The sequence below is a fragment of the Microtus oregoni genome, unplaced genomic scaffold (assembly GCF_018167655.1).
Source record: "Microtus oregoni isolate MIOR12 unplaced genomic scaffold, Mior012 000026F_ref0000081, whole genome shotgun sequence".
NCBI classification, from domain to species: domain Eukaryota; kingdom Metazoa; phylum Chordata; class Mammalia; order Rodentia; family Cricetidae; genus Microtus; species Microtus oregoni.
In genome coordinates this window covers 14,495,317-14,520,026 of record NW_024543085.1, presented here as the reverse complement: position 1 = coordinate 14,520,026, position 24,710 = coordinate 14,495,317, and the positions used below count along the sequence as shown (strand labels likewise).

At 37.0% G+C, this 24,710-nt stretch overlaps 1 protein-coding gene across 1 annotated transcript in view; it reads right to left on the bottom strand.

Moving 5' to 3' along the window:
- Positions 1-24,710, bottom strand: part of Cftr (CF transmembrane conductance regulator) — a 135,192-nt gene that overhangs the window by 59,226 nt on the left and 51,256 nt on the right. Inside the window, exons 7-11 of the mRNA XM_041675665.1 lie at positions 24,426-24,551; positions 21,067-21,313; positions 19,042-19,134; positions 15,681-15,863; positions 10,853-11,044 (exon numbers count right to left, since the gene is read on the bottom strand). Coding sequence (XP_041531599.1) covers positions 10,853-11,044; positions 15,681-15,863; positions 19,042-19,134; positions 21,067-21,313; positions 24,426-24,551 — 841 coding nt within the window. The remainder of the gene's footprint in view (positions 1-10,852; positions 11,045-15,680; positions 15,864-19,041; positions 19,135-21,066; positions 21,314-24,425; positions 24,552-24,710) is intronic.

The window sequence follows — 24,710 nt, the reverse complement described above, 5'->3', positions numbered from 1 at the left end:
AAGAAAGTGCTGGAAAAAGAGAGAAATCTAGCACACATTTCTTCCCATAGGCAACTGTAATTGTGAATGTGTATGCCAGCCAGCTATCCAGTTGTCTATGATACAGATCAACAGAGGTATGCCTCATAATAGAATGCAGACACGAAGGAGTTCATAATTTAAATTGGGTTATGTCCATTAGCTAAGATAGGTTTTTGAGTCAAACTTTATTACAAATAGCTACATGTGAAAATATTGGCAAAAACTAAGACCTGCTAGAAAACATAGATGTGAGAATTTTCATCAATTTTAAAAGATAAAAAGGTTTGCCTTCACTAGTGTATACCAACCAAGTTTATAGCAGAAAATTAAAGCTCAGTATTTATATAATTCTTTATCAGAACCAAAAAAAAATATATATGTTATAGTACTTATCAACTCTAAAGGCTTGAGGCTGGGTGGGAAGACACCTTGTGGCTAAAGCACCTGCATCTCGAAAACCTACATGAAAACTAGACATGGTACCTCAAGTGTCTGTAATCCAAGGCTGCCTGCACTGGAAGATGAGAGGAAGAGACAGGAAAACTGCCGGAGGCTCAGAAGCTCACAAGCCAGCTAACCTGGCATATGCAGCAATTTATTCAGAGAGAGAGAGAAGGAGGGAAGGAAGGAGGGAAGGAGGGAGGGAGGGAGGGAGGGAGGGAGGGAGGGAGGGCCACCTCAAACATGGTAGAAATGAAGCTCGGTACCAAATATTGCCCTCTGACCTCCACACGTTTGCCACGATATGCACTCACTCACACAAAGGAGAGCAAGGACCTACAGATAGGTCCACCAAGTGTGGTCCACAGTTCCTGACCTAGAGAGCAGAACTTAAATGCTCTCCCTACACAAATGCAAATGACAGCTATATAATTGATAAATATATTCCAGATCACACTGTATATGGCAAACAGATATAAATTATATGTGTCAATCATACTTTAATAAAGTTTTAAAATTCTTTTTAAAACTATTTTAAAATGTAAAATTAAAATGAAAAAACTTGGCAACATCTTGACTAATCTGACTTCCTTATCCCCATATCAAACAGTGGCTACTGTACTCAATTTTGTAATAAGTATTTCTCCTACCTAGTAGGTCAACGCTATTTGTCATCTGCATCAGTGAAACAACCTTTAAAACTACCTACCTGCCACCAGATTTGCTGTTCCTTTTATTTAGAGTATGAGCACTCTACAATGTAGCTCAAAACATCTTTGTAAAAGGTAAACGTAATGGTATCACCTTCTAATTTAAAACCCTTCTGTGAGTCTCATGAACCTTAAATAGAGTCCAAGTTCCTGAATGTAGCGTAGAAGAACCTTCAGAATATAACTATCCTTTCCCAGTTCACCTCTTATCACACAGTCCTTCCTTTCCAGACTCCTATGCTAACCACACTACATACACACAGCTCCTTATGTTGCCAAAGGCTCCATGCTTATTTCAATTTGTAGTGTGGTGACATAGAACTGATTCTAGCTCTGTAGCACAATATTTCCTTTTGGTTCTCAGCCTTGGTACGTTCCATTCCCTTCTGAAACTTGTTTCTGCTTCTTCATTCATCTTTCACCCTAGATATCACTTCCTTGGGAGAAACATCCAGGATCTTTTAGAACCACATTGTTACTTCCTTTACTTATGTAAAAATGCTACGAAACATAGAGTGTATTAACCTACACTAGTCTTTAATTGCTCATCTTCTCTACTAGAATAAAAAACTCTTTGAGAACAAGAATTTTGCCTTGCTCATCAATGTAATTCCCAGAGTTTTGTACAATTATTAGTTCAATGCTTATACTCATAAATATTTATTGAATGAATGCATGTCTTCCTGCTGTAAATTTCTGTAGACAAAATGTCACTATAAATAAGTTCCTTGTTATACCTGCAGGTAACATCTGGAGTGCTTAGTTCAGTGCTATGTTTATTGTAGGAACTCAACAAAAAGTTGCTGAGATCAATTTCTTTTTATTTCATCAATCTGAACCAAGAATAGCTTAAAAGTATAAATAAAAATATTTATCCAACATTATGAAATTACTTCTAAAAGATTGGACAATGGCAGCATATTCTGCCTGTCTTGAGAAGACTTTGCACTCAGTGTAGGAAACACAATGACTCCTTCCCTGGGAAAGCATCTATTATCATCTCTGTGTACAGAGTAACAACTTTGGTAAGATGTTAGAATCTTGCTGTAGACATGAAATTTAGCCAGGGACTTCTGAGCACCATCCTGGATCTAAAATTATATTTTAAAAACTTTTCTTGGTTTATAATGAAATCATTCATCACCTAAATATGAAAAATTCTGAATCTAGATCTTCTTTAAAAGGTTGAAAATATGTAATAAGGATTTTATAAAGTGATTTTTATCTTTGGAAATTTTACTGTTGTTAAATTTTCTGCTCTAAATATGAAGGCCAGGCTTAACCATCCTAATTTCGCTATTTATTCATGGGGTAGTTTGTTCTCAGACAGTTATAATTATGTTCTATACTCCTGTTCTGTTGATTTGACCAAATCTCACTAGGAGTGGCAATTCCAGGGCTATTTTGGTTTTAGAGACGTAAGAACTCTGACTTGTTAACCTGATAATTACCTCTACTGCTATGGTGTTAGTACCTAAACTTTAGCCTTTTAGGGCCTACAACCTGGTTTGCACTTTAAAATCAGCACATTTTTACCCTGACTGCAAACTCTTGCTAAAGCTGTCACTGAATAAACTGGAAGCGACAACTCAATGGACCAGTTCATGTTAGTGCGTAACCCAGTGTGGCCATCTATGCACTTTCCTAAGTATTAGCTAGTATTTATTTTTTAAGTTCCGGAGCTCAAATGAAGTGAAATAACAGTTCAGTCCATAAAACAGTATGACATTCCCATTTAGTTCTGGTTCAGTTGTTTTATAAAGTATTCCTGGCTTCATGTTACAGTAAATAAGATCCAGTGTTCTCTAAACACCCATCAACAGAAAATTATAGGTAGTTTAGGGTCCTGTCAATGTGATTTATTCTGGTGAAAGGGACATAGTTCAATGTGCTTCAAATATCTGCTTTAGATATCTATTATGTCTGAGCTACTGCAAATACTAAATCCTATAGCACCTTTATCTTTTCATTACTTCTAATTGTAAAGCTATGAATTATCCTACCTTGGTAAATTGACTATTCAAAGGTTAAGTCTCACCTTCTCATAGGTTAGTCTTGGCAGAACTACCTGGAGACCCGGAGGTCAAATTCAAATTCAGTTAGTCATGTGGAATCTCTATGATGGAATTTATTTTTCAGAGCAGACTTGTTTCTCTGCTTATTTCCCTCCCAAGTTTTTTTTTATTACTTCTTGCCAATTTCTCTTCCAAGGTCCTTTTGATATATATTTTTCGTGTGTGAAATTTTGGCAATTTCCTTCTTAGCATTTCCTCTAGCAAGTTAAATATGAAAACTACTAAGCAGTTATGGAAGAGAAAAACATGGAGAGCTTGCCTTCTTCACCTTACATAGTAAATATTTTTGCTGTAATGCTTGTGTAATGGCTGTCATGGCATATGCTTACTTACTCGGAATCATTTTGTGGTTTCAAAAGTATCACAATAATTTTGTGGAAGCCGATTATATATCCTAAACCCCTGACTCCTTTGCACAGTCCCCACCCAGAGTCCCCACCATACAGTGTTATAAAAGTCAATTACTTCTCCAAACCCAGGTACTTTTATAAGAAAATGAGTCACTGAATAAAGACAGGCCAATCACTTATTACCCAAACACTGGCTGTCTAGAATTCTCCTCTGTCAGTGGGGCTAAGTGAAGCTAATGATAAAAGTGATGCAGAAAGGTAGACAAGAGAACAGTGTAAGCTTTCTTTCAATACTGAAATAAAACTATAATTTCATAAAAAACATGTAATTTGACTAGGGCTTAATTATACTGATTTTTTTTTTTTTTAACTAGCACACTTTCTAGTGCTGGGACTAAATCTTTAAGTAACAAGGAAAACCCTAAAGGCCTATGAGGGAGAATAAAGAAAAAAAACAAACGGACATAAGGATGTGGAACAATATTATAAAAGTGACTCTTAATTCATCTCTAAGGCCATTATATTATAATCTAGATTCAAATACTTGTTTTTATAAAGCAGGACATGAAGATCTTCCTAAAAGAGGTTAAAAGGAAAAAATACCAACATAGCTTATTCATTTGCGACTGCATGCTACAAATTATTCTATTAACACAAAACTACCACCGTGCCCTTCCCCATGATAGAGGCTTTAGCTGTCTCATCAGTGAATAATTTCCAACAACAAACTGAAATCAGAAAACTATGTGAACTATGTTGTGCATGCTTTGCCCTCCCAAACTCATACATGCCTACCTACTCCTATGACACTGAGTATCATGCCATACGTGGACCTTTGAAGATCTTGGAGTTGAACAAAAATGAGAAAGAGACTAGTCCACCCTGATATCAGTTGCAAGCCTAGATTCAGCACATTAGGACACAGGTCAACTTCATCAGTCAAAATGAAAACAGGGTCATGAATGTTTGGATTTCTTAAGAAGGACCACCCAGAGATTATGCTGAAGGATTCTTGTGTTGATGCCAGCTGCTTAACCATGGAGGACTCTGTACGTATCCTCTGTTCCTGTGACCAACACTCCTACACACTTACAAAGTAAAATCTTCATAGGGATTATAAACTATATGAAGTTCTTTCTGGACATGAAGGAGTATTTATATGACAGAAACAAACATGGAAGCTTAATACACTGCAAGCAGGGTAGACCCCTGGTACTTATTCCATAGCAAACCAGCAGTCAAGTCCCCAGCAATCGTGTTCTTTCACGTAACTGTCTGTTCAGATTCTGAGACACTGCCACTCACAGAACGTTTGTGAGCAAAATTCGTAAAGATAACATGCTACTTCAAACCTTTTCCAAAACAGTCATCGAGTAAAAATTTACTACTCTATCAGGGCACGAGGTAAAGTCAAGTAAAATAACATTTTTTAGAGTTGCTGTGTCAAGAGCTTTACTCTGTAGTTAAGATGACCAAAGCATAGGTGAGACAGTCATACCAGTGTAACAGGGCAGTAACATACTGGTTAGTTCATCCTGAGACAGCATTTACCAATTTAAAGAGAAAGGTGATTTAAGAAAAATCTTGTTTGTGTGCCTTTGCGTTTCATAGGGTAACTAAAAAAAAAAATTCTAACTCAGTTACAAAAAGCAGCAGGACAGAAAGGAACAATGACTTGGGGATTCTTTAAAATTTTTTTAAAAAAAAGTTTTACTTAACATTTTCTTTAACCAAGAAAAAGAAGGGTAATTTGCAAATTAAAGGGACAAGGAAGAACAGCAGGGACACCAATGAACATGTTAATGTAGAAGGGGAAAGGTTCTGGAGCTTCAATCCAAGACAAAAAATAGGAACTACAGGCGCCTAAAGAATGCTGAAGGTTTTCTATTTCCATCCATTTGTATGCAAACTTCAAGAAGTCATTGTTTTTAATGCTGAGTAGTATTCTAATATGTATATATTCCATACTTTCTTCATCCATTCTTCCATTGAAGGGCATCTAGGTTGTTTCCAGGTTCTGGCTATTACAAACAATGCTGCTATGAACATAGTTGAGCATATACTTTTGTTGTATGATAGGGCATCTCTTGGGTATAATCCCAAGAGTGGTATTGCTGGGTCCAGGGGTAGGTTGATCCCGAATTTCCTGAGAAACCGCCACACTGCTTTCCAGAGTGGTTGCACAAGTTTGCATTCCCACCAGCAATGGATGAGTGTACCCCTTTCTCCACAACCTCTCCAGCAAAGGCTATCATTGGTGTCAGACCCAAAAAGAGGAACATGGGATGTACTCACTCATAATTGGTTTCTAGCCATAAATAAAGGACATTGAGCCTATAATTCGCGATCCTAGAGAAGCTAAATAAGAAGGTGAACCCAAAGAAAAACATATAGGCATCCTCCTGAATATTAACCTTCATCAGGTGATGAAAGGAGACAGAGACAGAGACCCACATTGGAGCACCGGACAGAAATCTCAAGGTCCAAATCAGGAGCAGAAGGAGAGAGAGCACGAGCAAGGAACTCAGGACCACGAGGGGTGCACCCACACACTGAGACAATGGGGATGTTCTATCGGGAACTCACAAAGGCCAGCTGGCCTGGGTCTGAAAAAGCCTGGGATGAAACCGGACTTGCTGAACATAGTGGACAATGAGGACTACTGAGAACTCAAGAACAATGGCAATGGGGTTTTGATCCTACTGCACGTACTGGCTTTGCGGGAGCCTAGGCAGTTTGGATGCTCACCTTACTAGACCTGGATGGAGGTGGGCGGTCCTTGGACTTCCCACAGGTCAGGGAACCCTGATTGCTCTTTGGGCTGATAAGGGAGGGGCACTTGATTGGGGGAGGGGGAGGGAAATGGGAGGCGGTGGCGGGGAGGAGGCAGAAATCTTTAATAAATAAATAAATTAAAAAAAAAAGAATGCTTAAGGTAGTCTTCCTAGCAAAGGACACAGCAAATGGCTATTCAATAACAAATGGTCACCCCTGAACACATCCTTACAAGTAACATACTACATAGACTGAGCAGGATGTATATATTTAGGAATATATATTATTATGTTACATATATATACAACAACAAAGAAAAAGAGCCATGAATTTGAGTGAGAGCAAGGTGGAAGTTGTATATGACAGTTGTTTGGAGGGGGAAAAGGGAAAGGGGAAATTGTGTAATAAGTAAGTAAAAAATAAAAATAATCATTTTTTTTTAAAAAAAGACATAACCTAAATAACCACTCAGAAACAAAATGGGACACATGAAAACAATTAAAAGAAATCTTTAGGGCTTGGGGGTATAACGGGTTATAATGACAAAGTTAAAGCACGGTTCTGAACTCAATCTCTAGGATTGGAGGGAGGTGGGCAGATGGATACTTTCCATAGACTGCTTTATTTTTGATGAACCTCTTATGAACTAGAGGATTCTACAAAAGCTATACAATAGGCATTATTAGCTTCATATTGCAGAGATTAAAAACAGTATAGACAAGTTAAATAATGGTATGACTCAGCTTTGTATGATTTCACAATATATGCTATTTATTCCGTACTAAACTTCATATAGTATCCACCTTCATTCTCCTTGCCATCATCGCAGAACGACAGGGATAAACTTCGAAGTTCTTACAGCATTCTTGTAAAGTTCTCCAAGATAAACTCCCCAAGACTGGGCTCTGTGAAACAGCTCCCCACTTCACTCCTGCTCACTCACTCTCTTTAGGTATACCCTGGTTCCATTACTCTGCTTACAATCTTCGGCACGAAGTGGCTTCATATCCTGACTTTCTGTTCAGTTTCTTTTATACATAATGTGATCTATCTTTTTAACTTATTCTTTAAGAAGTCCTCTCTCAGAGATGAGCTTCCAAGTAGGCTCAAAGCCCAACACTGATTCTAACCTAACAACTGCAATGTCACACAGAAATTGGATCCTTAAGCTTTTTCCCCAAAATTTATCCTATAAATCCTTTGATATGAAGAATGGTTAAGCTTCATTTGGTAGCCACCATGCCACTCCTAAAGTAAACAGTCAGTTTTTATTGTCAATTTGATACAACCTAGAGTCACCTGGGAAAAAGAAATCTCAATTGGGAGATTGCCCAGATCAGCAGGTCTGTGAATGTCTGTTGGACATTGTCTTTATTGCTGATTGATGAAGGAAGACCCAGACCACTTCATGGCAGTTAGTCCATGTGTATAAGAAAGCTAACTAGCAAAAGCCTGTTAGTAAGACAGAGAGTAAATGAGAAAACTGAATTCCTTCTCAGTTTCTGCTTCAAGTTCCTGCCTTGATTTCCTTACCCTGAATTCTCTTAAGGAGAGACTGTGACCAGGAAGTATAAGTCACATAATTCCTTTCCTCCCCTAAGCTGCTTTTGGTCAAAATCGTAGCACCAGAAATCAAACCAGGACAATCTGACATAAGGAACCACACAAATAATTTTTATGAATGTAAAAGAAATACAAAAAGCAAGATGATTCCAACTCTCACCGATACTGAGCAGAGTCAATGTGTCCACATCCAAACCTCGGGATCTGCTATAATTTGATTTCTTTCATAGATAACCAAAGATTTGTTTACTATGTCTTTCAAGCCAAAAACTTTAAAATGCCACTGTTATAAGTTTTTCCATGACCAGTTTTTTTTAATATTTATTTATTTATTATGTATACAAATATTCTGTCTGTGTGTATGTCTGCAGGCCAGAAGAGGGCACCAGACCTCATTACAGATGGTTGTGAGCCACCATGTGGTTGCGGGGAATTGAACTCAGGACCTTTGGAAGAGCAGGCAATGCTCTTAACCACTGAGCCATCTCTCCAGCCCCCCATGACCAGTTTTGTTAATATCAAAATTCTTATTCATTATTCTTTGGTGCCATGGTTCTTCAGCTCCTTACCCACTTTACCTCCATTATAGTCATTTAGTAATAACAACTGGCTTTCAAAGTATTCCTCCTGCTTTGCTCAGTAATGGTCTTATTAGTCTATGCTTCAAAAGAAGTAAAAATACGTTAATGCTTCCTGAAGGGGCTTTGTGACAAATGCACTCTGAAGTACCTATGTCATTTAATCTTCTCAGTAATCAAACTCCATTTTTCTACTTCTTAAATTCTGACTGACTTTCTCTCTGCTTTTTTTGAAGTTCTAATGTTCCTAACAAAGAGTCCTTCAGGTCACAAGCTTTTCTTGCAATCCCTACAACTCTTCAGAAAATCATGCCATCACAATACCCTTCTCTCCCTCTGGAGGCTGCTCTTCCTTAACAGACCCAGATATAGTCTCTGTTTCCTCTTGTTACTCATAAAACTAAATTCATTATGGATGTTTCTATCACTCTGGATATACTGTGTAAAGCACAGAAAGTATTTCTTGGTGGATGTTTTCTTGACAGAGACTCATTAGTTCTACTTTAAAATTTCTTTAATGCTGCCAGTATATGCATGGCGGTAAGGCCATTCACTAGCTGCACTGATTGAACTTGGAGGGTTAAAAAAAAATGTAGTTGGGCAAAGTGGGTGCCAAGGATAAGAGAGAAGTTAAAAGGCATATATTTGGGGGTGAATTAGATAAAAATACATTGGATACTTGCATGAAATTCTCAATAAATAAAAAAAATTCACTTTCATTAGGTATGAAAGATATAGTGAGTGGTTCTTTTTATGCAAAATGTAAAACACGGAAGACTCTATAGAGATATACTGGTGGTTGCTTAGAGCTAGCACATACATAGAAAATAGAATTGGGTTCTTGGTAAGTACAAGTTTCTTTTATAGATGCTAAAACAGTGGTCATCACTGTACCACCCTGTTAATATACTAAAATACCCTGAATCATAAACTCTAAAATAATTTTAATATGGCCATTCAAACAGAGGAAAGAACAATATGTTTTGCTTATTCACCCTTCATTATTTTTGACAGCTTAATTGAAATATAATTGACAGTCCATATAATCCTCCATTATTAATAAATGGCATTCTACTATGAACCTTTCAAAATATACACAATCTTCTTTAACCAACTATTCCCATGGTCTACCAGTGCTCATGATGCTGCACTCACTTATCCCAAGGTAGAGAGGCTCACTGGTCCAAATTGATTACCAACAATGTACATATGCTATATTTTGGCTTTATACAATTTTGTAGATTGATTTTTGGTACTGAAATGCCATCTGTAAAATCATTTCTATGGGAAAATACATATTCAATGCCAAAACTAAATTTAAAAAGAAGGAACCACTCCACCCCATCCTGTGACCCCATAAATAAGCCAGACAAGACCTGTCACTCCCTCCAGTTTCCACCCACAAAGGCTCATCTAGAAACAGTCTTGTAAAAAATGCAGAATGTGCCAAACTCCAGGTTATGAAAATGGGCTTTTGAAAAATCATAGCTATCTTTTTCAAGGTTAACCCAATACTTTATGAGACAAGCTCTCTTCTCACTGTGATTTCAGAGCATACACAAAATACCACTGTTGAATTCACAGAGTTTGGCATTGTTTGTTTTAGCATAATTCTACCATGTGATGCAGACTGGCCTAGAACTCATTATATAGCCAGGACTGGCTTCAACCTCATGATCTTCATGCTTCAGTTTCCTGAATATTGGAATTGCAGGCATAATGTGCCACATCCAGTGAGTGCATAAGGAATTTTAACTTTTACAAAACCCAATGTAATTTAAAAAAACAAGTTGTTTCTATTTATAAATTTCCAAGCTTAAAGCATGAGTCATGGGTTTTACTTACTGACCCACCTACTATAGCTTACTCTTAGAGGAATCTTTGATATGTATACATTAAATGAACAGAGAATTAAACATGCAATTTGGTTAGTCTTAAGACAATGTGCATAAACAATGTCGTGGTTTGCATGTGAAATATCCCCAGTAGACTGAAGTGTTTGGCTCCTCATCTCCAGTTGGTGGTACTTCTGGAAAAGGTAAGTAATCTTTAAGAAGTGGAGGTTTACTGGAGGAAGTGGGATATTGGGAGCAGGCCTTGAGGATTTATAACCTAGACCCCACTTCCTATTTTCTGTCTGCTTCCTGAATATGGAGAGAACGTGACTAGTCATCCTTGTGTTTCTGCCATTTCTGTGCCATTCTGGGCCGAATACGCCTGTAATAGTGCAAGCTGAAACAAACCCTTTCTTCCCCAAGTTGCATTGTCAAAGGATTTTATCGCAACAACAATGAAACAAGTGGCTAACACAGACAGCATTTCTTCATGGACTTGCTTACCTCCTGCAGTTGACAAGCTTTGATGATGCTCTTATATCTGTACTCGTCATAGGAAACACCAAAGATGATATTTTCTCTGATAGTACCCGGCATGATCCATGAAAATTGAGAACAGAATGAAAGTCTTCCACTGTGCTTAATTTTTCCCTCTGAAGCTTCCAGTTCTCCCAAAATCATCATCAGGAGTGATGTCTAAAAATAAATATCATTGCTAAGTTGTTTGATCAAATGACTTAGCTTCCCTTTGCCTCCAATTATTCTAATCTAAAGTCTCCCAATGTTTAAAGAGTCTATTAACTCATTTGATTAAAGATGTTTCAGTACTTCGTGATGCAGGGACTTTTTCAGGCACACAAATTACAAAGGGAACGAAAGAGACAATGGCACCACAGAGTGAGAGTAACAAGTGCTACATTCTTGATCAAGGATCTCAAAGAAGAATGAGTCCCTCCTTAAGTTTACTGGGATAGGTTTGCAGATATGGAGATTGGCAACAATGAACATTTGCTGAGCGTCTTCAGCCTAGGAGCTGCCTATATGCTCTAACTATATGAGCATACTTATTCGTCACAGTAAACTAACATAGATCCAGTTCTATCTTCCTCTTTTAAATGGAGATTGGGTTGAAAGAAAAAATGCATATTCAGCTAGCCTTTCTTGATGATTATGACAACCTGAGAGATAAACTAAAAGGCCAGCTGGTAATCTCTGCACTTGGGAAGCACAGATAGGTGCATCTCTGTGTGTTTGAGACCAGCCTGGTCTACAAGAGCTAGTTCCAGGACAAGCTTCAAAGCTTCAGAGAAATCCTGTCTCGAAATACAAAACAAAAAATTGAAAAATAAAAAAATAAATAAACTAAAAGAAGTATCATTAAACAAAGGCTTATTGATATTACTCACACAAAATAAGAAAGTACTTCCATCTTAATATGAGAATTTGTTTCATCTTTAATAAATGCTAACAATATATGCATCTAAAATTATTTTTCAAAAGCTTTTTTGTGTCACTTTAATATAACCATAAAAATAAAAAAGTTGAAGATAATAACGTAAATATGCTACATATCCTCACAAAAGAAGTCCTAAGCAAAAAAACCAAGTATACATAAAACAAGCAATAGGGCAGGATGTGGTGTAGAGGACGTTATCACTTAAGAAAATCTGGACGTCAAAGAATTGTATGTGTGTGTATGCATATACACACTTGCTCATGCACTCGCAGTATAGTGAGCTACATAAACATGAATATGCAGGTGCCTCCATCCTTCTGTGTGCATGTAGGGGCCAGAACCGGTTATATTGACTATTTTCCACGTCTTGTCTCCTTGTTGCATTGAGAAAGATTCCTCACTGAACTGAAGCATGCAGTTTCAGCTATGCTAGTTAACAGAGAGCTCTTAGGATCCAACTATCTCAGCCTCTCAATTACAGATGCTCCTATGCCCAGGTTAAAATAATTAATATGGAAGTATGGGATTCAAACTCAGGTCTGTGTGCTGACAAGGAAAGTACTCTTAGTCTACTGTGTGTGAGTGTGCGTGTGTGTGTGTGTGTGTGTATACTATAAAGAAAAACTGGTAGTAGGGGAAGGAAAAACACTAATTTTACCTTCATTATTTCATTCATTATGAATAAACTAAGTGTGTAAAAATGAAATATGGCCGGGTGGTGGTGGCACAAGCCTTTAATCCCAGCACTCGGGCGGCAGAGGCAGGCGGATCTCTGTGAGTTCGAGGCCAGCCTGGTCTACAAGAGCTAGTTCCAGGACAGGAACCAAAAAGCTACGGAGAAACCCTGTCTCAAAAATTAAAAAAATAATAAAAAAATAAAATAAATAAAAATGAAATATGAAGTACATAACTATTATAAATGTAACCAGTAGAAAAATATAAACTTTCCTAAAAACCATATTATAGTTATTTCTTAATATCCTTGGAGGAGGAGTATTATGTAGCATGCCCCAAAAAAGCTTTTCCTTTTTCACTTAACTACATCTAAGAAAACTTTCTATAACCAAAGACTAGTGAGCTTCAATACATATCCATACTCCTCTGAAGATACCTATATCAAATCTCTGTGCATCTATAAGGGCATAGCATACAAGTAGATAAATTACTAGGCTATCTTTAAGGTTTAAGTAGTAAACCATCAAATAGAGAAGTATAAAATTAACTTTAAATATTTATGTTTTAATTATAAAACCTTATGTTGTTGCTAGACCCCTTTTCCTTCCTATTATCATCAAGCAGCAGTCCCCTTGCCCGAGTTGTGAGACTCTTGATAAGGAGTGGGCCCAGATCTTCCTCTCTTCACAGCAGCTTTCTGTGAGAGGTAAGGGCCATCCCAGAGTGAAATTAGTCTTCAGTTTTTCATAGGCTTGCCTGAGAGTTAATTATGGCTAAGTTCAACAAATCCGCAGTTCCAAAGCTATTTCATGTAGTGGACAATTCATTTTTAAAATTCTACATAGCACAGCAATACTCCCCCAGGCAGATAGTCTGGTGTAGGACATCTGTGTGTTCAAGAGCAACAGCTACATAGACTCCTGTGGTATTGTTTTCTTTAAATGCTGAAAAGTTTTATTCACAATTTTTATTTAAAAGGGCCATGCCACATATGGGAAAACAATTGGAGAGAAAGAGAGCAAGATATACAATAATTAGAAAATTTCTGTGGCATTTTATTTCCAAAATCTCAGATAAAACTCTTCAAAATAAAGAATTTATGTTTAAGAGATTAATATAAAATAGAAACAAATTCCCTTTCAGAATCCTTAATTTTCATTTCTGTTTCTATAACAGCCCCATTCTTCCTTCCTTCTCTTCCTCCTCTGTTTTCCTCCCTCCTTTCTACTCCCATTCCTTCCTCCTATGTTCTGGAATAGAATTTAAGGGATTAATGAACACATTTTTGTATTACTGAAGGGCACTTTACCTAAACGGCACTATGACTAAACAAGATCTATTGTGTAGGTCTCCACAGCAAGTGCTTTTTACCCAAGCTCATGGAGCATGTACTCATCTCCAGTTTCATCTTTTTGGTCCTTCAATGTGCTATCGCTCTAATCAATAAAGAACAACTACATATCATGATCCAGATCTTGGGGCAGTTTTTCCTTCCAGCAGATTAGATTTTACCGAGCTGTCTCTCCAAAGGCCATAAGTTTATATAAACATAGTAGGTTGTTCTTGCAACCGCTGAACAGTATTTTCTTAAACATCTTTTCACTCGACATATTTTCATAATATATAATAAGCAAGACTCAACAAATTTATATATATATATATATATATGAATGATGGGGGAGTGTCATATATCAATCTGTTGATTTCATTGGTTAAGCAATAAAGAAACTGCTAGGCCCATTTGATAGGCCCACCCTTAGGTGGGAGGAGTAAACAGAACAGAATGCTGGGAGGAAGAGGAAGTGAACTCAGACTCCACAGCTCTCCTCTCGGGAGCAGACGCCTCAGAGAGACGCCATGCCCTGCTCCCGGGCAGACACACGCCATGAATCTCCGACCCAGGATGGACTAGGCTAGAATCTTCCCGGTAAGACCGGTTCTCACAGATTATTAGAGATGGGTTGATCGGGATATCAGAATTAGCCAGTAAGGGCTAGAGCTAAAGGGCCAAGCAGTGTTTAAATGAATACAGTTTGTGTGTTGTTATTTCGGGGCATAAGCTAGCCAGGCGGCTGGGGTGCCAGGGACGCAGCCCTGCCTCCTCCAATTACTACATATATATATATATATATATATATATATATATATATATATGTATATATATACATATATACATATATATATACATATATATTACACGAAATAGTACTACTGCCATATTTGTAAGCTATAATGGTTTCTAACTGGGTTCTAAGTACTTACCGCTATACCCACAGGTAAATGTAGTTCACACCTCTTATCAAAGTCACATGTTTTCACAATGGATGGAAACTATTACAGAGATCTACAACTAATCAAAATGCAGACAATAACTGACTATGGGTTACTCAGCCCCCATTGATAGATCTAAAATGCAACCTCTATACTTAAGGCTCAGGACAAACTGTGGGAGAAGGACGAAAGATCATAAGAGCCAGAGAACAGGAATGTGTGCTTCTACAACGTATCTTTTAGACATGACACACTACACCTATGAAATATCTAAAATATGGTTACCTAAACAAGTCCAACATGATGACATCACTAGTTGGCATGACAACATAGATGAAGGAAATCTCACAAGGTCCTATCCCTTAAAGCAGTGGTTCTCAACCTTTCTAATGATGTGATCCTTTGGAAACCCAAGAGGCATTGCAACCCACAGGTTGAGAACTACTGCCCTGGATGAACACTTACAAGTGAACAAAAGTGGTTGGGAGGCAGAGTAAATTTTTTTCAAAAATGAGCTCCTTGATAGGTTATCTAATCTCAAGTGATCATCTCTAAATACGTGTGCATATAAGAAACCCGATATATGAGCTGTGGAGAGATGGCAGTTAAGAACACTAGCTCTTCTAGAGGACCTGGGTTCAATTCCCAGCACCCACAAGGCAGTTTACAATTTCCTGTAACTCTACCCCTAGGGGATCCGACACCCTCACACAGACAAAACATCAATGCACATAAAATAAAAATAAATTATTTAAAAACATTAAAAAAGAAACACAAAATGGATCCAGTACATTATATATAATAACTAAAACAGATGTTATGAATTGGAATATAAGTGAGTAAGGCTGTTAGAAATAGGGTAAGGAAATGGGAATTATGTAAATATAGTACTCATGTATGAATTTCTCAAAAAATTTAAAGAGACAGTACCTTTCCCGCTCCAGTAGATCCAGTAATAGCCAACATCTCTCCTTTTTCTACCTTAAAATTGATGTTTTTCAACACAGGATTTCCCAGAAAACAAAGATGATTAAAACCAATGTTGCTATCACCATTGGAAAGTTTTCTGTCACCATTGTTTAGTTGTACTTTCTCCAATAATTCTCCAAATCCCTATTTAGTCACAGCAAAAATAAAAAATGTTTTCAGTTATTTTCAATAGATACCTTTATGTGCAATCAGTTTAAGAAACACATGGTACATGATCCATTATAAGACATATGCATTATTAAATTAATTTATAATCTATGATTATAAAGCACATGGTTTGATAGAGATCATGGATATACATTCAATGAGAAAACAATTTCCCTTTATCAGACTTTTATTTATCATTACATTAATTTTATACCATTAAAAGCTAAAGCGTGTGTACATGCTTGTGCGCATGTGTGTGTGTGGACCAAAACTATAGAAAAGAAGAGTATATACTTATACCCTTTTCCTACAGATCTGGTAATATCATTAATTCATTATAATATATAAAGCAGGCTTCACAATCTTCCTCTTTTAAAACTGTGGACTCCTACTCAGAATGATAAATGATCAGTCACAAACAAGTAGTTCTGAGTGGAATTACAATGCAAACCTGACTTCTATTATTTCACGCTGCTAGGTAGTTTCTTTAAGATTTTCTCAAATCATTTATTATCACTGGCTACAAATATGACGAAGTTCTAGAGACTTCAAAGGAATTGTTCTGTACAAGAGCATGTGTGCAGTGGAGAGGAATCCCCTTTTGAAAATGGCTTGCCTCTTCCATTGCCCCACGGAAGTTATGAGATACTGTCTTCAAAGCAAAATTAAATAAACAGCATCAAATGGTAGTCATAAAGAACCCTGTGTGCCACGTTTTAAGGAAATCTATTTTTAGGCCCTCATCATCTTAAGATACTTTTTCCTAAAGTTAACCTGCCTGAGAATTCATTGTCTGCTACTTCTTAGAATCCAATGGGGCCTCCCAGTTGTTCTTTCCTCATTTTATACCAAATAATTGCCTCCCCCACTATGATGCTCATCGTAATAATGTATCTCCAGAATGTGAAAAATCACTTGAGACCCAAACAATGGCACCAAAAGGAATGATGATGTCTGGAAACAAGAGACCCATAAAAGAAAACGTAAAAGATACTGAAAGGAGTAACAATGTATTTCGCCTAGATGTCAAATGTAGGGATCCCACACATTTCAAAAATAGTACTTCTGCATTAAAGACTATTTCTAAAATCCAACAGTGGGAATTTGATTAGGAGGAGTTAAGAGGAAGAATGGAAGGTGAATGTAATAAAATTTATTATATATGTATAAATTTCTCAAAATTAATAAAAAGCACTATATTTTTAAAGAGAAGAAAATTAAAAATACAGTTATAATGTCCCAACTAGACACCAATGGATAACAAATTAAAACAAAACAAAACAGTGTTAGGTGTTGTTTTTAACAAACTCTTAACCATCTAATTTCATCAATAAAGAGACAGGCACCAGATGCTGGGGTGAAAGCCTGCAAGCTCAGGCATATATAGAGCACAACCAGCTGTCCTTTCTTCTCAGCTGAGATCCTGAAGCCCGATTTATCCTATAGTTTCGAACAAGACCTTCAAACTCCCTGTCCCTGACTTCTACTTCCTGTGTCTCTATCCATCCTCTTGACTCCCTCTTACCGTTCAGAGCTTGGCAGTAAGACCCTATTCCTAAAGATACCATACATTTAATAGAACATGGAGAAATACAGCTGGATTCACCTGGATGCTTCATCACTACTGAACAGTTTTCATTGTGTTCCTAGGTGTTACAAAAACTACCAAAGGAGAAAAGCAAGCATCAATCTTACTGGCATGCCGGTTAGCACAATAGTCACACAACTGTTACGCTAGTAACCAACCACTTTCTGATTGGACTTAAAGTCTAATCCACAAGATGAGATCCAACTTTCACTGCTTTTTCTTGATATGTACTTACAAGTATTTTCACATTCATTAAGCACTCTTAAGTTTAGTTGAAAGACAATATTTATAATGTATAAACTCTGAAAAGTTTTCTACTAGATGGTTTAGCTTTTAATCAATAACACTGTGACAGAAATACAGAGGGGCATGGTTTTTGCTCTTGTTATATGTAAGTGGACCAAATAATAAGTAAAATTTCTCCAGCCTTGTAAGTAAGTGTTGAGGGCACTAATGGGAAATACTTTTTAGACATTAAAACAACAGTTTCCACCTTCTCCTCTTTCTCCTTCTACTACTTTCCATCTTTTCGTTTGTCAGTCCTGGCAACTGAATCCAGGCCATTACCACACTACGCAAGTACTCTGCTACTGAGTTATACCTCTACCCCTTTATTTGTACCATTAAATAAGTAGCAATATGCAGTGTGGTGACTTGGAAATGGCTCTGAGGTATGAGAAACCAAGACTGATTGATATTTTAGCTCTACCGTGGGTATTTGAGCAACCTCTTTACTTAAAGGCCTCAAGCCCCAATTGACTAAAATGTAAGTATAAATTTTATCTAATCAAAGAATGCCATGTAACCCACTCTAGACCTGCCTCTCAGGTGTTGCCATCAAAGGAGATGGAGAATGTACTGGACCAAGTGAGACAGTAGAGCTTGAGGGGTGATGAATATGAAGTGCATAAGGAGCGTGCAAGACACTGGAAGAGCATGCATGGAATTCAGCATTGAAACTAGGACCAGAGACTTGCATTTGCACATCATCAGTTCACTAACGTTGAGCCTAGGTGAAGGCTCCCACACCGCAGAGAGGGTAAAATGCTGGAAGCTGCTCATGGGGACTCAATGGGTCATCAATAGTGACAGGCACGGGAGCCTTAGAAGTCAAGATCAGAGAACTTAATATTCACCGAGGAACCCCTACATGCAAAGTGAGCAAATAAGCAATCCATGTAAATCATTTTATTATTAGGAAGATTGTATCTTCATTTTATAGATGAAGACACTAGCTGCTTGACAACTTGAAAGTAATATAACTTGGACTACATGGAAAATGAATTGCAGAGAGAAGATTCAACTCTAGTATTGAATCCTATCATCTTCCTGGCCTGTTAGATGAAATCAATTACGTGATTTTAAAGAAACGGGGCTTTTATAATGCATTTAATGTCTGGTCTTCCACTTTTCACTCTATAACACAGAACATCCCCTTCTCATAGCTCTATCAGTTATAGTATCATTTGAATGTTATGACTTATTGAGTAGAAATTTAGATATATGAAAAGGAAAAGGTTCAATTTTTATGTATTAAAAAAACCTACAATGTTTAGGAATTCTCACCTCCTCCCAGAATGCTGTTACATTCTCCATGACCACATCTGTGGTCATTAAGTTATACTCCAGCATCTTATATTCTTGATTCTGCAGGAAATCCTAGCAAATAAAGAGAGTAAGGGCTTTTAATCATAGAATTGGAATAACAAGGATGCATTGCTTTATCTTCGTATAGTGTCTTTAATTAGAAATTATTTAATAAAATAACTTTACAATTGTCCTAAAGTTAATGTATTAAGCAGCAGGACTCATCTCAGTCGAAATATACTCTTTAAATATATTAGCTTATGAAATTAGTTTTATATATTAGACATTAGTACACAGTTGCTTCTTTATTATACTATTATATGGAATATTAATATCTAATGAAACCCTAATAATTACTCACTCATGTCTCAGTTCAAGGTTAGTACAAAGGAAAAGAACCACAAATTGTGTTTTTTTAACACAATTTTATAAGCAACATCACTATCATCACTTCTCTAGATAAAGGGAACGTATAAGAACTTCATATAACTACTTTTAAGAAAGGGCTTCGTCAGAGACTCCAAACTACATTCTTCCTAGAGAAGATGTAGCATATTACTAAATCTGTGCACCAGGAAGTCTTCACTAGTCCTACCTGGCCTCTTTTCTTTCTTTCTTCCTTCCCTCCCTCTTTTCCTCTTTTGTTTGTCTCATTTACTTCTATATTTTTTTCAGATGTTTTTTGTGTTACTATTCAGTTTTATTCTCACTTCTCTTATCTCTCTGCCCTCTTCTCCCCCTTTATTCTCTCATTTTTCCACCCAACTACAATGATAGAAATAAGATAAATCACAGAGCCACTATGATCCTAAGTGCCACTCACTATGTTGTCTAATCACATAACTCAAGTTCATTTAACCTTGGGGTGCAACGGGTAGAAAGAAGGGGCTGAAAGAGAGTATGATAAGCCGGAGAGGGTAGACTCCTTGAGCGGCAGCTGCTACAGCTATGGGCACCCAAATTACTAGAAAATCTGAATTTGTCAGAAGACACTCAGTGCATGCATATGTATACACACGTATGCCTATGTACAAGGGTACACATGATATCTCTCTATTTCTAGTTACTAGCAACTAATTCAAAATTTCAAAGACAAATAAAACAGATATAGAAGCTAAAATAACATGCTGCCACCATCTGTGACAGCAGACTTAGGTAAACAATGGAGGACCACTTAAACCAGCTCACCCTCCACCCCTTAAACCAGCTCACCCTCCACCACTTAAACCAGCTCACCCTCCACCACTTAAACCAGCTCACCCTCCACCCCATCTATTTGTCATAATGATTAATTTCTATGTTAATATTTAAACAAATATATTAAAGTATAATGATACATTATTCTTGCAAGTTTACTCAATTTGCTCTGAATAAACTACTTTCACCTCAAAGCTTTAAGATGTCTTACTACTAGAAGCTACTTTGGCATCCTGCAGTAATTAATGTGACACAAAATGCCATTTTCATCCCTCATACTATCCAGAAAAAGGCTAGAGAAGTTTGAGTGGGGCATTCCAGGGTTAGCAGAAACTTATTTATTTATTTATTTATTTATTTATTTATTATGTATACAATATTCTGTCTGTGTGTATGTCTGCAGACCAGAAGAGGGCACCAGATCTCATTTCAGGTGGTTGTGAGCCACCATGTGGTTGATGGGAATTGAACTCAGGACCTTTGGAAGAGCAGGCAATGCTCTTAACCAATGAGCCATCTCTCCAGCCCCTAGCTGAAACATTTTACAACTTCTTCATGAAGTCTATTTTTCAATGTTTTTGGCTGTTTACAAGCTGCCTAGATCTTATCTCTTCACTGATTATTTGGGTGAGATTTCATTTCATTAGACCTTCGTTGTCAGGATTCATGAGACCCTGTATGAAAATGAGAAGAGGAAATCCTACCCATTCATAAATACAAAACCAAGAAAAAAATTTAGGGAGTTCTCCCACTATACAAATTTTAAAATGTCTCAGAATCATATAAGGATGTAGTTATGGAAATTACCTGTACTTTTGTTATCATTCCAATAGAATCATACCATGTTTGTACAGCAGTGGGGAACTGTCGTGTGACTGACATACGCAGGACAATGCAGAAAGAAATGGTTGTGAATATTTTTCGGAGGATGATTCCGTTGATGACTGTATAGGGATACACAGATAAAAAGACTACAAGGAACCCTGAAAAGAAGAAGGCAGAGCTGGTGAAGAACCTCATATAGGCTGCCTTCCGGGTCAGTTTCAGTTCCACCCTGTGGAAAACAGAAAATGTGAGATGTTACTTTCTTTTTAAATGTCAGGTGTTAAAGAATATAAAATCTGAACATACAGTCTATAGTTTGGGCAAGTTATAGAATCTCTCTTGGGCTCAATTAGCTCATGTGATTGTTAGTGAATATATCATGTTTTTTACAGAATACTTGTTAACATTGCTGTAAAACAATTAAGAACTTCAATTACTATCATAATGAAATTTCTAATTATATTATTAAAATTAATTTAAATTGTATTATCTAAATATATTTCAATTTTATATCTTTAGAGACTTCATTATTAAAACATGAAATGACGTGTGGAAGAGAAAGATTCTAGCTTGGTTTTAAATAGCATTGGCAATGGCATGGGGAGAGGTTCATAGAGGTTAACTTGGATACAAGACAGTCAAGAAATGTGTTACTGGGCATCCTCTTCTCCGAGCCATATCTACTGATGCTGGGGTACGGCATTAGCTTCCCAGAAGCTACTCTGCTGTCAAAGAAGCCAAGTCATTGTATTGTAGGTGTGTCTTCAAACCCTCCCTCTTCAGTGTAATCATCTGCAGTCAAGCCTCACATAGGTACAGTCCTCTCGTCTGAACTCCAACTGTGAACTATTATTTTTTAAGACACACAGGAAGGGGTTAAATGATTTAATGGGGATGTCACAAGAACCGAGAGCAATATTCCCCTCAACCTTAAACCCACTCTTGCTCCTCCGCACTCTTGAAGCCATAAAGCTTCAAGACCCTCGTGATCATCTGCAACCAGTACAGTCAAAGGCCAATGTTAAACACAAAAGGAAAGCTCTCTCCAAAAGGAGCAGTAGTTGAGATGGTCTGGTGCAATGGGGTACCTGAGATGCAGACACTTCCACAGACCTCGAATTCAAAGAAACAACTGATGCTCTCATGTGGTAGAACTAAAAGGAAATATTTTTTAAGTCTTCAAAGAAAACAATGCACTACTTGAGCTCACTGACAGAGGTCATGTGCATAACCTACATTATGATCAGGCTAATTAGGTGCAGTGTTTTGTCTTTCAGTAAATTTGTATTGAAGGTGGGTTATGGTTTGAGGTCTGCCTGTTTTACCTATGTCATCAAAAGGAAGTCAGTATTTCCTCATGATTCCCTCACTAGAGAGAAACATAATACTTTCCTTGAGAGAGGTGGTTAAGCTTAGATGATAACAAAGCAGAAAATCTAATAGAATGCAATCTGTAACACTTTTCTCTTAGGTTAGTATTTATAAAATGATAGAACTGTTTAAAAATGATATCAAGGTGTCAAAAGTTGTTCAAACACATTAGACAGTTGACAAAGTTGGAAGAAAAGGTCACATAGGCGGAAAAATAGATCTGCAAAACCAGAACCATCGAGAAACTATTATAAAGTCCCTAACATTTTATGAGTTATAAAAATATTCTATCAGTTTCTTATTAAAAAAATTACAGTCCCTTTATTACTGAAGAGCAATAAAAGGCGTATTTTTTTTCAAGGAGCCTTTGGCCCAGTTCAACAGTGGCTCAGGCTGAGGTGATCATCCTTCAGAAAAGCATCCCATCAGTCTCTCCTATTTGCTCTGCTGAGTAACAGCAATTCTTACTTTCCCTTTTATGGAAGCACTTTCCAGCTTTTTCAGGTAACAATTTCATACTGTATCAGACAGGTTACAACCAGACAAATGCTATCAGAATTAGCCAAACCAAAACACAGAGTAGGAAAGATGGATTTCATCTTTTGAGGAAGAGATTGGTAAAATATCAATGTCAGAAAAAGTCAGCCACAAGAACAACTTGTCTGTGAGCTTATCAGGAAGCCTGAGAAAACTGGATCCTCTGATAACCTCACACCCCTTGCCATGGCTGTGTTTACAGGCAGAGTGCTGTGGTGCACTCAATTTGTTAATGTGAAAAACAACTCTCCTCAACTGAACAATTCCCCAAGATCTTTGAGGACGTTTCTGGAAAGAAAATGCAATGTCTTCCTGGATTTATCTTGAAAGGCATAACAGAAACAGGTGACCAATAATGTTTGGGAAATAACTACTCTTTTGCTCTTTCTATTTACATGGCAAAGGACTTAACATTTCAGCATTTCCTTTGTTATTCCAATCACACACCTGAGGCTCAGTTACCACTGTCTATGGATCTATGCAGCCTGAATATGAAACAGCCCAAATTCACACCATTGCAAAGAGCACTTTTCCCTCTGTGAAATACTTCAAAATGTCCTGCTCTTTACATCAGTTGTCTCCATAATGATGCATCTACCCCAGAAGTCTAGAAGTTTTCCTTGATTATAGTCCAGAGGACAGGGAAGCCAAATAAAGAAAATCAGCTATATGGCTATACCAATGCACAATTTTCTTTTACCCAAAATTATCTCGGTAATTACATCTCAGTCTGTGCTGTACTCTTCTTTTATTTTATTTTTTTTATTGCCAGATATAATCTTTACTAATCTGTGAAAGGTTATCTGAGATGAAAGAAGACAACACACACAGGTGCCGAGTACTGACTCCATCTCAGGAGATGGCTTTTGCTACAGGGACTGATTTCACCTCCTGTGAGCAATTTACATGGGCAACACTGAGAAAAATCCCTTTGTCATTCCTAAGGTTCAGAATAACAGGTACAGTTTGCCCAAATGTATGGAATACAGAGTCATACAGCATCTACCTTTCCTCTCAGAACTATTTAACAGTTCCACTTATGATCTCCAGTAGTCCCCAGCGTCTTTGTCATTGTTTTAACTCAGTTAAGGGTACTAAACAATTATAAACAACTACAGAAGACTCATTCAGAAGGGATACAAATCCTCACAGTGCAAATGAACTACTTGATTAGCTATGTAAACCAGAGCCTGGCATGGTGGTACATGCCTTAAAGTTCTAGGCCATCCTGGTCTAGATACATACTGAGTTCTAGACAAGAAAAACCTACATAGTGAGACCCCATCTCAAAAACAAAACAAAACATTAACTCATCAAAGTGACTTTATGCAACTGATGCATAAATAATAGTATAGCTTAGAATATATGTTTGAATTCTACTGGAGTAGTCGTTTTTAAATATTAAGTATAAAATTGTAATAATATCAACTTACTCTCTCAAGTTTTCAATTATCTTTTCCATCGCTGATTCCCAACAATATGCCTTAACAGAATGGATATTATCAATAATTTCTGATGTGATCACAAGTCTTTCATTGATCTTTGCGGCTCTCTGTTCTCTGTAAACCAATCACTTGATCAACCAATCAATAACAGAAAGAAGTCAAATTATTTACTAATTACTACTCAAAATTTTAAGGAAATTCATATTTCTTTTATTATATAGATAAACATTTTATTATTAAACAGATGGTAACAAAAGTAATTCTATCATTTAA